Source organism: Bactrocera oleae, chromosome 2, assembly GCF_042242935.1.
Source record: "Bactrocera oleae isolate idBacOlea1 chromosome 2, idBacOlea1, whole genome shotgun sequence".
NCBI lineage: Eukaryota > Metazoa > Arthropoda > Insecta > Diptera > Tephritidae > Bactrocera > Bactrocera oleae.
The window spans coordinates 59,998,955-60,017,004 of record NC_091536.1 but is presented as its reverse complement, the minus strand read 5'-3'; the positions used below and the strand labels follow the sequence as shown (position 1 = coordinate 60,017,004).

Below are 18,050 nucleotides of genomic sequence, written 5' to 3'. Positions count from 1 at the left end.
TGGGCCATCATTCAACAAGAGATGATAGATCCTTTCCAAACAAATTTATAATAGTTCTTAGTCAAACAGTCTTCATTTGTATTTTGAACGTTGCTTTGAAGAAAAGAGCATTAACAAGTTGGGAAGTCCAATCCATCAGCCTTTAAATGCGTTTTAAAACTTTTTTGGCACTTATCGTTTAACCCCCGATGTACAATACATTAAATATTGGCGGAACCGAACATTTTATACTCACGCAACTTGCAAGAGTCAAAGCAAAGAAAATACCTTCCGGTTTTAGGAGAATTTTATATTAAAAAATATTGCGAAACAATTCAACATTAATTATTCGACAAAATCGTCAATGGATTACAATCATATTTGTATTTTATTAAGCTGTATTATAGGCCATATACTCACTTGGTTTTATTACTATTTTTTACTTTACGTCAGCTAAAATTGTATTAAAATAATCTTCAATTGATATAGATATATGGGATATGGGATATAAACTCACCTGAAGAAGCTAGATTTATTATAATGAGTTGATGTGAAAACGTCAATCAGAGGATCGTAATTCTTTATTTTAGGGATATAAGGTATAGACAAAAGTGGAGACTAATTTCATTCATATTCCCATTTTTAAGAAAACTTCTTCATTTTATTTTATTCAAGTATCATACATTTTGTCAGGTGGAAAGTCGGAAATTATAATAGGGCCTATATTGGAGACAGAGAAAGCGGTGGGCTAATTGAACTAATTTTGACATTGCTGAGGTATACTTGAGATTATGTTTTTAAGAAATTATATTAATATCTAACACAGGCCTACAAATAAATATTTTCTGTTTGGTGCCGCTAATTTTATGATATAACTTGGCCAATTGGCCTATAAGATGGCGCGTGAAGCTGTCAAAACATTGAAGCTACGTTCAGGTTTGTATCGATCGATTATGAACTAAAAAATGTGTTTTATCATACCATCAATAACATTAATTGTTATCAACTAATTTCGTTTGTTAATTAAGAATACCAATATGCTGTCGTCGAGAAGATGTTGTGTTAATAATCCACATACATTTTGTCAAATTTGTGGTGAATATGTAGTGCAAAAGTTTAGAAAATCTTTAACAAATTCAGTAAAGAAGACATACTTTGATTACTTTTAGATAGAGATGAAGGCTCTGGACAAACCGTGGGTTCTAAACATTGTATGTAAGGTGTGTAGTGAACATTTACGACAGTGGACAGTGGGTAAACGTCATCATTTAAAGTATAGTGCGCCAATGATTTGGGCAGAACCAAAAAATCACTTTAACGACTGTTATTTTTGTGCTGTAGAATTACATGGTATAAATAAAAGAAAAATGACATATCCTGATTTAACGTCTGCTAAAAGACTTCAACTGTGTTTAGATGACATACCATCTCCTATGACTCAAGATATTTCAGATCCTTCCGATTTATTAGATTTCTCGGATACAGAGATGCTGGAAGATTTTGTTGAGGAACAGGAGGTGATTTTGAAGTGTCAACAGCACCTTTACTTTATTCTCAAGATGATCTAAGTGATTTAATTAGAAACCTTGACCTAGCATCCATACTCAAAGAAAGAAATTTGTTGTCTCAAGGTACAAAATTAACGTTTTATCGTGATCGCGAAAAAGAATTTCTCTCATTTTTCAGCTCAGAAAATGATATAGTATACTGTAATAACATTGGTGGCCTATTAATGAAACTGGGTCTCTCAACATACAAGGCTGAAGAATGGAGATTGTTTATGGATAGCTGTAAGCGAAGTTTAAAATGTCTGTTACTACATAATGGCAATGAACATACAGCTGTACCTATTGCTCATTCAACGAAATTGAAAGAAGAGTATCAAAATGTGGATCTTGTCTTAAAAAAACTAAATTACTCGGAGCACCAATGGGTTATATGTGTAGATTTAAAAATGGTCAACTTTCTGTTAAGTCAACAAAGTGGGTACACTAATTTCAAAATATTATAAACACTCCTTTTTTGTCTAGAGATAAGATTATATATATATACCATTGCACATCAAATTGGGACTTATGGAGCAATATGTTAAGGCATTGGATAAAACCGGTCCGTGTTTTTTATATCTTTCACGAAAGTTTCCTGGTTTAAGTAACGAAAAGCTAAAAGCTGGTATTTTTGATGGCCCACAGACACTTTTAATGAAAGACAACTATTTCATACATTCATTGAATACGTTATAAGAAGCGGCTTGAACATCTTTTGTTGCTGTTGTAAAAAATGTTTTAGGAAATCAAAAGGCCGAAAATTACAAAGAATTAGTACAAAACCTTTCAATTAACTTTAAAAATCTTGGTTGTAATATCAGCATTAAAGTACACTATCTGGACAATCATTTAATCATTTATCAAATTTTTATCAGGGTACAAAATGTACTTGAAATCAGTTTTACTTTGAGCGGCACCAAAACCATTGTAGACCTGTGTAATACACACATTGAATGACATGCTCGGTATAAAGTATAATCAATATAGCAGTATTTGGGAGTTGGGGTATTTGTATTTGTGGCGTGTAAAAGATGCAGAGTACCACACAATGTTCCCAAATTATCTGTTACTAGGGATCCGAAATATTTTTCCTAAATTAATTTGACGACTATAGAATTTCCACTCAAATAAGCATAGTTATGAAAAAATTTTGATAAGCTCAATTCGGTATCACCTTCTAATGAAATTGACGCAATGTGAATTAGTAAGTAAACATTTTGTAATTCGATCAATTCGAACAATTTCTTGCGTGAGCGCAAAATTGGCGTATCTACACGCTTAATAATCTCGATAGAAGATGCCTATCTATTAGACTTACCGCAACTGACTAATGTCTAGTTATACTCGTATTAGTATAAGTTAGCCCTTGAAGAAATACCAGGATAAAAAGTGTAGTACAATAAATGCAACGCGCAGAGAAAGTAAGAGTGGAAAGTATTGATTGCCATTAAAACTACATTAGGTACAGCTGTTAAGAATTGAAAAACGTGCATAGCGAAATTTAGGTATGCGTAGAAAACAACAAGACCCGTGATATTCACGTTTGCTAAGTGCAATTAATTGACACAGCCATTGTTACTACTTTATTATAAAATAACTTATACAAATACAATAAATAATTACAATTGAAGATACACAGCAATGATAATAAACAAATATAATATGCAATAGTAGGTATGGTAAGTGCAAGCGAGCTGAAATACTTCCATGTATGTATTGTAAATCGAACTACCCGCTTGGGACTGGCTTTCGAATATATTTATCGTTTGATTTGAGAGCTTGTAGTATAAATATTTTGGAATACAAGGAAATACAATAAAACCGCAGATTCGCTAATGTAGAAGGTAATTTTGCTTCTAAAAATAGTTTATTCTGTTTAGAAGCACTGTGATTAAATGACTATTTTCCATAAAACTCTCTTAAATGTTTTGAAAAGACCATTTTACTATATGTGTGAGGTTTCTAGAAATTTTTTATTAGAACAGAGGGCGATCTATTAGCGAATACAGTTCTAAAAAGTTTTGGATATCAATTATAATATTGTGTGATATTTTATAGATTTTATAGATATTGTTTCGAATTTAACAATCTTCTTCTTTCTTCACCATAACCTAAACGTTTAATCATATTTATCAGCACGCCTTGTCGCAGCCAACGCAACGTTCGTACATATTTCCAGTTGGGTATGTGCTTGCAGGGAAAAAAACTATATCAAACAAGTAAGCAACTTCTAAGTTCGGGTGTAATCGAACATTTCATACTCTCGCAACTTGCAAGGATCAAAGCTCGGAAAATTACTTCAGGTGTTGGCAAAAATGTATATTAAAAGAAGTATTGATCCGATTCAACCCATTTTTTGTCACAAAAACAAATTATTATCGAGAGTAGTATTTATATTATTTTTATTTTAATATATGAATTTCAATTATATATCTTACACATTTACCGATATTTTCGGTTCATTGTTGCTTGATTTGCATAGCGGAAAGTGAAAGAATCAGATGGAATTCAAATTGGTGTTATATAGAAAAAAATCGAAGTTGTAATCCGAATTCTCCCATTTTTGCACTATGTAAATATATATAGAACAAAGTGAACAAACTATTATACTCTGTAGCAACATGTTGCGAGAGTATAAATATGTGAAACTTTCATTTTTCAACTAAAAATCCAACTCCAATCAAATAAGTGTCCAACAAATATGAAATGAAATAACATCTTAAAAAGACCAACAAAAAAATATCAAAAACAACAACACACAATTCATGTACACAAAAGCATTTAAAAGGTTTACGAATAAGCGATTATTGAGCATGAAAAGCGACAAATGCAGTGACTCTGTCATGTATGTATGCACGTACTTCAGTTATTTGTAGGATAGGAAAGAGGGATTAGAAACAGTCACTGCCATAATAAGCGTAAAAGCGCAAATTAATGAGGCAGAAAACGAAAAAAGAAATAAAATTGGTCAAAAGACCAATAGTGCCGCAGTTCGCTACAACTATGCCATGTGAGATGCTGGCAGCTTAGCGCTTTATAGATGTCGGGTCAGGGGCTAGCTATAGCGTCGGCAGGGGGGATTTCAGCGGTGGCTAGGGGTAATGGCAGAAGCAACGGCACTTGTGTGACACATTAGTAAACAATTTCAGCAAAAGTGCAAATAATGTCGCCGCACTAAAGTGAAATGAGAGAGAAATCGCTCAGAAATATGCAAACGCTCAGGCATTGGGCACACACAACACCGCCAACAACAATACACGTCTTTCACATATGCGCATTATTAACACTTGACGTCCGTATAAGTTGGGCGCGCGTGCGCTCGCTCTTACCAAATTGTACTTGGCGTTGCACATTGTTCATGTCTAAGTACACATTACGGCGGATGTTGCGCTGACTGGCAAAATAAACGCCTCTTTTTCATTTGATTATGAATTTACTATGGACGCCACTATGTATGCGCTTTCGGGTGTAATGAATCGTATCGGCAGACTATAATATTTTGCATATAAACATATTTTTCTCTATAAAATTATTTGTGAATGACCATGCAAAGCGCCAAAGTAATAGTATTTGAACCCGTGGTGTTTTTGTAAATATTGCCTACTACGCTTTGTTCTCTTGCCATTATTTGACTACCATTTTTTTTTTAAAAACTATAACTGCACAAAGTAAATATGATTACCGAATTATACAGTTTGACCATACAAATATTACTTATGGTTAACATCAACTTTGAATCAGTATTAAAACTTTTGTAATACGCCAATATTGCTATTCTTGGTTGCAGCTTAACATCGGAAACAATTTAAGAGAAAATTCACTCAAAGGTCAGTTTTCTGTAAAATGATGTGAGCTTTTTAGCACATCACTTAAGAATACAATTGCAGTTTAATCCCAAACATGGATAATATGATCCGAAACTCTTTGAATCAAGAGCGCGCTGTAAAAGTCCACATTTTTTATAACATTTTTTAATGTATTTCTTGGGTATTTTTCGGTTTCCATTTTACAGAAAAATATACGTAACTAAAATTAGTTTAAAAAGCTAGATATCCTATATGACTTCTAAATATATGTAAGTGTATCTTTTAATCACAAAAGATTTTCTAAATTAACTTTTAAAACTAATTTTAATAAAATATTTTAATATTTCAAAACATTTTCCAGTTTTAAATAAGTTAAACATGAACATTACTTAGTTTTTATATACTGAATAAAGAAATATCTTTCGATAATTTATTCGGAAGTCAAAGTTTACATAACATTTGCTGGGAATTCTAGCCAAAATATGTATATACGTTGACAATTGGTAGTGCTAAGCAAAACAATACTCTGCGACAAAATACACGCTCTTTCTTAAAATCAAAGCTATATTAAAATTTTTTAATTAAAGATTAGAAATATACGTAAAAGTCACCAAAAAATCTGATCTCACAAATTACCCATTGATTTCGCATTTTATTTCTGCGGGATTTTTAGTGGTAGTTCATTGTTTTGGTTGTCATCTGTTCAGTAGCTCATGAACTCGTGGTTTTTCTTGGCAGTACTGAAAGTTCATGAGCTCTCTCAGAAAGCAAAGAGAGGAGTTTCGGATCATTTTATCTATGATCCCAAATCCACATGCTGTTGACCGTCCCGTGCTTTGATGTCTTGTACCTTCCTTCTCGTTATGATATAATTATATGGATGTCTGTGTTTATATTGATTATATTAAGCATGTATGTATTTACATGCATATGTAAGTATATTCAAAAACGAAACCCGATGTATACAATTTATAATATAACAAGAAAAAACGTTAACTCCGGTTGCGCCGAAGCTATAATACCCTTCACAAATACAAAGGCCCCTTACAAGAACTTGATTCCGAACGTTCAATTTGTATGGCAGCTATATGACATAGTGATCTGATCTGACCAATTTCTGTGGAGAATAATTTGTTGCCTTAAGCGAAAACTCGTGCCTAATTTCGTGAAGATACCTCGTCAAATAAAGAAATCTTCCATGCAAGCACTTTACTCCCATCGTTCAGTTAATATGGCAGCTATATGCTGTAGTCATCCGATCTATACAATTTTTTGGAGATTGCATTTTTGCTTTAGGCAATATCCCGTGCCAAGTTGCGTGAAGATACCTTGTCAAATGAAAGAGTTTTCCATACAAGCACTTCATTCCGATTGTTCATTTGTATGGCAGCTATATGCTATAGTGGTTCCGACAAATGAGCAGCTTCTTTGTTAGAAAAGGACAGGTGCAAAATTTCAGATCGATATCTCAAAAACTGAGGGACTAGTTCGCGTATATACAGACGGACAGATGGACGTACAGACAGACGGACATGGCTAAATCACCTCAGCTCGTCACGGTGATCATTTATATATATAACTTTATATAGTCTCCGACGTTTCCTTTTGGGTGTTACAAACTTCGTGGCAAAATTAATATACCCTGTTCAGGGTATAATAAAAGTTATACACATAGTATAACTAATATAACTTACTGCCAAATGGTATAAATAGATTTCCATGTTGACATAGTACATACATATGTTTATATATACAGTTATGATTATGTTTGCTAAAGATTGAGACAGGCATGACATCTTGTAGGGGAATACCGAGTTTTGTTAAATTTTTGAGAATGAATTTCACTTTCTCCAAATCGGCCCACATCCTGTTACACTCCATTGCGTTTTGTCTGCATATTTGCGCACCCCACATTATTTTTAGCACTCCAAAAGGTACAGTAGATATGTGTGTATTTGTGTAAAATGACATATCGTTGCAAATACACATATATAATATTTACTACAAATGCGCAATTGCATCCGGCACGACAGTTGCTTATATTGAATCGTTATTGCCGTTTGCATTTTCGCTGAAACTTGAAAAATACGTACATATACTCGTGTGCGTATAAATATTATTTGTGTTACACGTTCTTAGGGAACAGGAACGTAGGCCGTTACATTTTGGGTAAGCTGTTACGTTTGGAATATAGGTTAAGGCTTTGTGATTGAACTTCGCCTTTCCGGCAGATTTTTATGCAAATTTATATCAGCATATGTTGAAATACGTCTATAATTGTAGAATTAATATAAAATATTCACTCGTGCATACAAATATTAATTCGTTTTATAACAAAGTATTTGCTTACTTGGAAGTTTTCGACACGACCAATGAATATCGAATATTTCCTATCATCAATCATGGAATCAACATAATAGAAGTTTTCGATCTAAAAGAGGAGCTTTTTTAACAGCAACCACTTTTGCCTGAAAAACACTATAGTAGGCCGGTAGCCTAAAGCTAAGCTTGACGGAGAGTTCCTTATTCTGAGATAATATACTTCTGCTGTCTCATCAGTTACAAATCTCATGTCAAAGAGCTAAGTCTTATTTCACAGATGCTTTTTTCTTAACTGCCTTTAAATTTAATGTAGCTTTTTTAAATTACATAATCCCGATTTCTCGAACAAAGAGAGTGAGTGACCGAATAAAGAATACTCAGATAACCTGTACTTTCCTACAATCAACAATGTTAGAGAACGACTTGCGGAACAATAGAGAACCTATTTCAATCAAAACGATTAATTATAACATTTTTGTTAAATATAAACATGTGTCGCAAAATTTGATCTAGCTAATAGTATTAGTTTATTGTAGTTTGCTTTAAAAATAAAAAAAAATTGTAATAAATATTTGGCCAATTTGTTCCACAGTATACCATACTGTACTATTTTTATTTATTCATTATTACTTCCATCTTTGGTATATATTCGTTAAGAAAACCGGATGAAGGGATCCAATATGTTTGCGGATTTCCAACCAAATACATACACATTCACAGACACAAACATCCATGCTCACGGTAACGGGTTTTTGGGAATTGTGTAATGGTTTCTATGCTGCTTGTTCGTTACCTGTATACGTACTTTCACGAATAGCCATGCATGTGTGTATAATGAGCTAAGTCTTTATTGAACCTTTTTGACAGCATTGAAACTCTTTACTTCGGATCAATTCATAAGGCGCATCGAATCTCCAAACCGTTTGGGTTATGAGTAACTTATGTAGTTGTGTTGTCGAATGGAGAAAATGTTATTGGTGGCGGCATGCTGTGGTTACTTCACTTGATTACCTAATACAGATGATGATAATGGTGAATAGCGTCGATGACAGTGACGAAATTACTTTCAAGTGCAGTTCACACGTGTTCAAAAGTACCAACATACTATACTCTTAGCAGTAGCTTGGTGAACAGAGAATCTCTTTCACCAAGGTTCAATTAACTTACTGTTGTGTGTAACAACTTTATAAGGCACAAGTGAAGTGCGTCTCTGGAATAAAATTGGTTTTTGTGATTGATTTTGCGATACTAAAATGTGCCGCACTCAAAATGGAAATCAACAATTTCATACAAGTATAACTCGACGCTTCGAGAACACCAATAGAGCCGATTGCTTCCATTATGTTGCTCCTTGTGGCAGGGTCAGCGGTACTCTGAATAGCTGTGCTATGTATTTGCGCATGTTCTTAGCTTATGGACATACATATGTAGATGTTCCTTCGTACAAAATACTTTCACCATAAGTGACTTGAAGAATAGCAAAGGAACCAAACATGAGTTTCTTCACTAAGGTCTTTGATCTCACCATCTAATTCGCTAGTTTAAAGATGCGATATTTTAAAAAAATTTTGAAATTTTACGGATACACAAATGTATGTTGTTGGTATTTCAAAGCAATTTATGCTAAGAATTAATGAACTCCACATATTTATGGATATTTACCAAATTTAATAACACGCGCATTCACATCGTTTGCTTTAATCAATTTGGCATTCCAAGAAACTTTCAATGCTCAAGAGTGCTTGGGTCCGTCTGTCTGTCATTTACTTACAAGACATTTGTCGCGATCGATTCTCAAACGCTACCAGACAGTATCCGCAATCAGGTTGACAATCTCTTACCCGATCGAGAGACGATCTAAGCGCTATTTCTGCTTTTCTTGTTGCTACTTAATATTCAAATAAATAAAAATAGTGAAAGCTGCGATTATTATGTATATTTATATTTATTTATGTACTTACTTCTACATTTTCACATACATAAATGCCTATATAGGCAGCCGAGCATAGTTGCACCTGCTGGCATCCATTTCCAATATATATCGTAAGGGCTAGGTTATGTTAATGAGGCAATATATTCGTAATATATTATTCATGTGGGCAGTTTTCGTTGGATTCTGTATTATACCAAAAAACGAAAGTTACTTTAATCGGTGCCAAGATGAATATTTGAGCTCAGCAATGTTTTTTGTTAGACAGGCTCGAGCTAAAGTGGCTTTCCATGCCTGCATGGTTTAACAACGCCTAAAAGATCGATAATCCCATTAAAATGATAACATTACTTCCAATACACGAGTATTCTGAGCTTATCGTCTAAATTGCTTATTTAACCGCTAAATGAATGCTCTTATCAAAATTTTGTGTTGCTTCGAACCAAAGCAAATAAGTGTGCTGTATATACCATTTCGATTTGTTGCTCCTGAATAGTCTGGTACATTCGTAAAGCTCCATGAAGCGCAAGCACAATAATAAAAGATTCTATAAATCCAAATATTGTAAAAAAATTTCAAAATGAAACTATTCGTCGTTATATTTTTGAACATACACATGGGTAGTCTGCTTTTAGCTCGGTACATTTAACCCAGCGTTGTTTTGACTGTTTTTTGGAGGTCTGCAAAGTGCGGCTGGGAAATGGTGGATGAAGCAGAAGTCCTTAGCCTAATTCGACGAATTTGTCGGTGGCAGCGGAGGAGCTGTGAGCCGCGCATTACCTCGATGATGAGATCTTTTTCTTCGCTAACTGTTTATTCTGTAGTCGATGTATATCAAACTTTGTTAATCCCATCACTTATAAGCCAATAGAGTCCCCATTTTTTGGAGCAGGTTCGCCAGGCGAGGTTGGCGGTCTCGAGGAATATTTTCTCGTTATCTTCTGTGGTAGTCGTTTTTGGAATACCCTGGGTGACTCATCATAAATTGATATCCGGCCATGTTGAAACTCGTAAGCCAATTTTTACGGTCGATATTGAAGAATCTATGTAAATTTTATTCAAACGCTCTTTGAGTTTACTCCGCAATTTCAAAATCACGAATATAATAACCGGATTATATTCTTCTTAATTTTTTTAAGATCCAAGGACAATGCCGCTTCTCCACGCGGCCAAACATAACTTTGATATTTTACTGAAATTTTAACAGAAATTGTCAACGAAGATATATTGTATAACCAGAAAATGTAAAAAAGGACCCCACAAAACGATTAAAAACTGATTTTCGTTTCATCTATCTATTATTGAGTAATAGCAGCTGTTTAGTGGGTTCTTCTTTTATGCATATGTTTTATGACATTACAAAGTAGAGATTTCAACATATATAATATAATGAATTTAAAAAAAAAATCGGATATGTTGACATGCTCATTTTTAATTGAAAATTACGATTTGTTTCGATTTTATGTCGAAGTCCTATCTTCCTTAATATTTTATAGAAAAATATTAGAAATTTAATACATGATTTGATCTCTTGTAAACCGGAAATATATAAACAATTAAGTATTTATAACACTATTTAACTAAATAATTATTTTTCACACTTCGGTCAAACTCGTTGTTACTTTTGCTGCCACTAGAGATTAATATGAAAAATTACATTCCTACTTGGAAATATGCCAGCAAGCGAAGCTGAAATATTTCAGGAATTTGGGTTAATTATCAATTTGCATCTGAATTGAGCGGGCAGATCAATTGACTGAGTCAACAAGGCGTAACGGTGCGTGATTTCGATGAAAAGTGAAATTTCTCAACGCATTAATGTGTGCCCTATACCCACACTTGGGTATGCTCAATAATAATAGCTAAGTTCGAAATAGCAAGGTGCTTAATAGTTAATGTGTGTGTAACATTTCGATAAATTAGTTTTGTGATTCACGCAGATTAAGTGTTTAAATGCAATAATCTCATTCTCTTTATGGGCAAATCAAATATAGTTATATAACAAGCATAATGGGCAGTTACAGAAGAAAGCCTATAGTCACTGGAAAGTCAATAATAGTTTGCATGACTAATAGTAAATCGACTGCTCACATTAGCACCAAATAAATAGAAGTGAATTTTACAACATTATTTCTATTAATTTGAGATAACAATGGGCAGTAGCCAAATTTAGTACATATGTATGTGCAATTGTCAGCTGATAACCTTCTAACTGTACTATACTACAAAATTTCATCAACAATGCCGTCATCGAAATCGAGACTGGGCTGTGATAGAAACACTCTAACACAGACTTACATAAACATACATTCATATATGTATACACATATGTATATATGTACTTACGAATGCATACACAAATAAAATCAAATCACCTTCCACCTTCAACCTATTGCCTCACTCTCCGCCATGTTGGTAGCAAATCAATCAAAAAAAAGCATAAAATGTTGCCGGTATTACATAAAATTTGAGGTACTATATGGTATGGACCTCTCCCACTATGGAGTAACGTCTTAAGTTAAATGTATACATTAAATAAACCATTGAAAAAAGTGTTGAAATCGTTTGGAAAGGGAAAACAAATATGTACGTATGTTTGCTCACGTACGATTATTTGTATGTTTCTGCCGTGTATTACTGTTTTCTGAGAAAGGGAAAGTTATGGCCAGAAATTAGTGTTTGTGATGCTGTTATCGGCAACGCTCGTTACACCAGCTTGCTATGTATGCATGCGCTTGCACAGTGGTTAAAGTTCGCACAAAATGTGGATACATTTTCTTCCGTCCCAGCTGTTTTTTTCACTTGTAACATCTTGCTACAGAGTATTATAGTTTTATTAACGGTTGTTTTTAACGCCAAAAATTAATCGAGGTAACCGTCTATCCATCAGTCCGTTCGTTCAAGTGATAACTTTAGTAAAAATTGGTACACGTGTTTTTTCTCACCCAAAGAACGTTGATATTGCAGATGGGCGAACTCGGATTATTACACGCCCACAAAACGGCATTAATCGAAAACCTACAAAGTGCTATAACCACAAAAGCTCCAAATTAAGATACAAAACCGTCATTTGGTAAAAGGAGACGCAGTGGTAAGGGCATTTGTGGTCTGAATACTTTTAAAAAGTAGGCGCAGAGCAGCCTTCTAATGGATTTAATGAGCATATCTCACCAAAGCTACTTTAACCAAACTTGCCAAAAGGCTGTAATCCCAGAGGTAAGTTAAGCGGAGCTCTCAATCGTTTCGCGAGATAAGTAAAAAAGTGTTAAATCAGCTTTTTATTAATCGACCCAAAACATCACTTACTAGCATTTAGTGCTTGCAACCATTAGCAATCTTCTATCCTTTACTTCCGATTCAATAATACGGTTACTTCTTGTTGAAATCGTCGTCTATTTTATTACACTTGTAATAAGTGAAATGCACTTTTGTTCCACTGTGACTCATCTTCACGCTTAACGGATGTCAATAGATTGTGCAACGAAACGATTTTCTTTAATTAACATTTGGCGAATTAGCATTGGGTGTTGGTCTAAACGGTATCCGTCAGTCAAGTTTTAACTTATCTATTGACGGTGCAAGCGTATGTATGTATTTGCGTGTCTTTATTGCAATGGGCAGCTTTGTTTTGCTGTGAGAGTTTAACATAGTCTACTATTAAACAATAATAATTTGATAGTAATAACCCTAGTGTTAATAAAAATGTTTATGCAAATACAAGTCTACAAAATTCACCAAGCCATCTCTTAACATAACACTAATAAAAACCAACACATATACATATACATACTGGTATTCACGAATAATTACTCGTATTTAATTTTTTACGATGTTTGTGTTGAATAAAAAAACACAAAAAAGGCAATCATTTTTATGGAAGGAAAATACTACAATTAAAAAATAAAAAATAAATAAATAAATGTTGTCATAACAGGAATTTTGCGTTCATATAGTATTTGTACAATTAAAGATGCATTGTGCAAACATCACTTTGATATAGTTTAACAAATAGTTTTAATTACTTCACATCAAACGAAGGCAAGAAAAAATGTTTACTTCGGCTGCACCCAAGTTAGAATACCCTTCACAAATAAAGAAGTTTTTCATACAAGAACTTAATTTTTATCGCTCAGTTTGTATGGCAGCTATACACATAGGGGTCCGAAAACGCCAGATCCGACTAATGAAAAAAAAAAATTTCAGAGTGATATCTAAAAAACTTCTCATATATACAGAACAGACGGCTAAATCAACTCGCAGCTTGTCACGCCGATCCCTTATTTATATTTTAATAACTTAATATACTCTTTTCAGGATATAATAATGCTTTAACTCAACATTTGAGAAATATTCCCCGTATACATACAAGTCCAATGAATAATCGCTGTAGACCAGATTGTTTACTGCTATAATAGGAAACGGGTGCAAACGGTTTCATATATGTATAAAAAAACGTGATAAATTACTGCACAAAGTAAAGAGAACTTTGTATGTCTATATGAACTTGTACTCACGAATATTCTTTTTTATATTCGCATTACTGTCTTTTGTTGGAACTACTATTCAATTACGGTTTTGGAAAGCTTTGAAAAATCACATATACTCTAACACTACTTTACTGTATTTTTTCTTCTGATCAAGCTTCGTTGTATTCCCGCTATATAATTATTTTATTAAGAGTGAAAGTAAATTTATATTAAATTATGCTAAGTTTTAGCGAGCTTTTTGATTATTTAATGAAAAGAAAAGTAACTAATTTTATATAGTATTGTATATAGAAGACGAGAAAAAAAAGAAATTTTTAAACCATTTTAAATATGGACAATAACAATAACGAATATAATAGATAAATAAAAATCAAAAAAAAATACAACGAAGACGTGCAAAGAGAAACCCAAATCAACAAATTACACAAAAATCTTCGGAAAAAATGTCAACATTAAAAGATTAAAAACAGAACAAAAAGAACGTTGGTAGAAATACCAAAAATGTCTTATAAATAAAAAAAAAAACAAGTAACAGAAGCGCAGCGTAATAGAAAATGCGAACAAGAAAACTTTCACCGATTTCTTTTAAAACGTAAAACCATGCGCTGTGGTATCCACCAAGCCGGAGACAAGCTAAAGAGGTTGAGAAGAGGTGAAGTAACGCAGCAGCAACCGGGTATGCTGTAGTGTGACACAAAAAAATTATAGGTACGCACACATAATACACATCGTGAATCGAACGTCTTGAAGGTCTTCTGGGCAAGGGAGAAAAAATTATCCGCAATCTGTTCGAACGCAACAAACATAAAATAACAACAACATAGCAGTTAAACAGTAATACACAAGGTACGAAGGTAAGTGGCTGGTGAATACCTGAGGATTACCTAGTAGGTAATACGAGTGTCATCAATGTCAGCGAAAGAATGCAAAGTGTAAGAAGTAAAAAACTAATTGGATGCATCAAACATAAATAAAGAAATATGCCATTAATCTTGTGGTGAATTTAAAATGCAAAACTGCCGTAATGCATTACGAATGTTGACTAACAAGCATGAGGTGTAATGAAACCTATGAAACACCGCAAAATGAATTATTACCGGCGCCAAGTGATCTCATAACTACTAAACTGATTGTCAGTGGTACCACTCTAAGCTAAATCTAATTAACGCTCGTTCCTCGGCACTACATATAGAATATCCGAGGGTTTTTGTGAAAAGAACATGCTAACTTAAAGGTTAATAGGCTCTTGGGATGCATATAACGTTATCCATGTTTTTGCGATACTCGAGCGACCCTTCTTAAATATTATAGTACTACCATAAACGTCTGTATTCCTCGGAGTGGCTTGATAACTGCATTAACACATTTTAGTCATTATTCCTAATCTCTAAAATATAAATTAGAAATAGTGCTTAGAGCATAACTCATGGCTAGTAGTATGATCTTTTTATGCTTTGATAGAAAAATCGGCACATTCAATTTCATAGGTTTTTTCAACTACTTTATTGAATTTGCCTTCTACTGGTCAGAAATAAGTATTAATTAGTAAGTGTTCTGTCATTTATACATATAAAATAAATAATTAACAACTAGCTAATATATATTTTTTAATAACTTAAAATATATTTATTCGTTTGAATCTATATTAACTCAGCTTGCTTTTGCTGCCAGCCACGATAGGGCAGTCGTAACGGATCATAACTGCTACGTCGACGACGCATATGATGATGACCATCACCACTGAGATACTGTACACTGTGACTGCTTTCATGACCACCATGCATTAGAGATTTTATACCCACAATACCGGCCATCATGAGAGCAGTCATTGCCACACCGAGCGCCTTCATAGCCATTGCTCCAATGCCGCCCAGGCCCATGACTGCCATCATTTTGCCAAACATCAGTGCCATGGCCAGGATCATCCCTTGTCCTTTGTCTTTCTTACGCGCTTCTGTATATTTAAGTACAAAAAATCATTATGAAAATTATAAATCAAGTCCTTTATTATAACTAAGCTGTGAAATTATATAACCAAGTATAACGGTACCAGAATAAAAAGCACTCGTAAAATGTGGAATAAACTATGGACACTTTGATTTACCTATTTTGATTTTACACTCATATAGATATCTACAGATATTTAGGTTGTGCACTTTAGTAAGTGATAAAATTTGTAATTATTTCAAGTTGCAAAGAATATTGATGCTTTTAACGGTTGTCTTACATTTCTGCTATTACATCTATCTAACGGGTGTTTTTTCAGACGTGTGGTTTTCAATGACGCAATACTTTTTTCAGAATTGGCCTTTGTGACAGCTGTTACTTTATTTATACTCAGTTTGGTTTTTTGGTGAAAAAAATACTGGTGATATCAGAAAATGGTTTGATAAGGGTTATTGTACTCTGCGACAAACGAAGTGGTTTGCTGAATCTCGTATAGACCATATGATCCCCGAATATGACTCAGTAAATATTTAAAACAAAGGACGAACATATTAAAGGTAAATTCTTCAAATTGCTTCCGTATCCAACGTATTCTCCGAACTTAACCTACAGCATTTTATTTCTATTCTCAATTCCGGAGAAGATGATCACTGCAAAGAAATACGCAAAGCCTATTTCGAAAAAAAAATTGAATTTTCAACCAGAATTCTAGAATTTCTATAGTTAGCCTATTCAATATGACAGCTTATTGTGTGATAAAAGCGTAATAGGTTGACTTGATGGAGTTGCGAATCATACCAGATGTGATTTTCTAGATACATGATCCTCATTAGCCCAAGTACATTCCATTTTCTTGAATTTTTTTTAGTTTGAGGAAATAGAACTAAGAATTCTTGATTTAACAACTATAAATAGTGGGATAACTTTAGGTCTCGATATATTTCAGGTTTTCATTATTTGGCTTTTGCGTATTTCAAATCTTCAGCGTGACAAATGTTGACTGTGCTTTATTGAACACTTTTTATAGTTTAACACCCACCTTGAATACCGTCCCCTTGAGCGTTTCGTTCCACATCGTACGCCAAATAACGTTCACTTTCATCGGCCAGTAAATCAGCAAATTTAATATTCAATTCATGACTGCGCAAATACTCTGAGACATAGCCCAAGAAGGTGTCATCATTCTCCAAAGCAGGCTCCGCGGGTATATCGTTTAACACTGGCTCAATTGGTACAATTTCTAGGCCACGCATCAACACCAATGGTTTATCGCGTCGATTTAAATTCTTAATTACGTTGCGAATGGCCCGAGACCCGCGACAATAAATTGAATCCGAGTTTAATGAATTGGTCAGGCAGTCTTCCGCTTTATAGACAGTGCCGATAGGACGCGAGGGGCTTTCGATATTCTCACGAGTTGGCGTTGGTAGAAAACCTTCCGTACCGGGTGTGGCATTATTCCTACCTTCGGCTGCTAATGAAGCGATTGTGGCGCGTGCACAATAAAGTGTGACAATTATTAAGACGCAGGACAAGTAATTAAGCATCCACATTACGAGTGTGTTATGTACTAACTTAAGGAAGATAGAAGTTTTGTTTAAAATTCAATGCGACCGAAACCGTTTTGCCAGTAGAACTGCTGCAAATTTGTTACAATTTGAAACTAAACCGCTTGTAAAGCCTTACTCTAGATTTTATAGAAACTTTCCAACTGCAATCCTATTCCACCGGAACGCTGTATGGCCGCATAAAGAAACGTTCAAACAAAACGAAAGTCTACGTAATTACCTGCTACAATTCTCCACTCGAAATTATACCGCAAAGAAAAGTGAAATGGAAATGAAAGGCTTTGGTCAACCTTCCAATCACCCAAACCATATCAAGCGGCAACCGACGTTTACTCCGTTTTTACGAGCACTAATTCTTCTGCTCCCTGCAGTGTAATTTTCCTCTTGAGTGGATCGGAAAGATTTCCCATTTTAAACGCTTAATTGGCTCAACTTCTTGGACACGCACACATATGCATTTATTA

General features: G+C 34.1%; 1 protein-coding gene across 1 annotated transcript; it reads right to left on the bottom strand.

The window, feature by feature from the left end:
• Positions 1 to 15,590: 15,590 nt before the first annotated feature.
• Osi5 (Osiris 5) lies at positions 15,591 to 17,670 on the bottom strand. Its single transcript, XM_014239675.3, has 2 exons — positions 17,058 to 17,670; positions 15,591 to 16,025 (listed from the first exon to the last, which is right to left on the bottom strand). The coding sequence occupies exons 1-2, from the start codon at positions 17,569 to 17,571 to the stop codon at positions 15,712 to 15,714; spliced, it is 828 nt and encodes a 275-aa protein (XP_014095150.3). The 5' UTR covers positions 17,572 to 17,670; the 3' UTR covers positions 15,591 to 15,711.
• Positions 17,671 to 18,050: the final 380 nt, after the last annotated feature.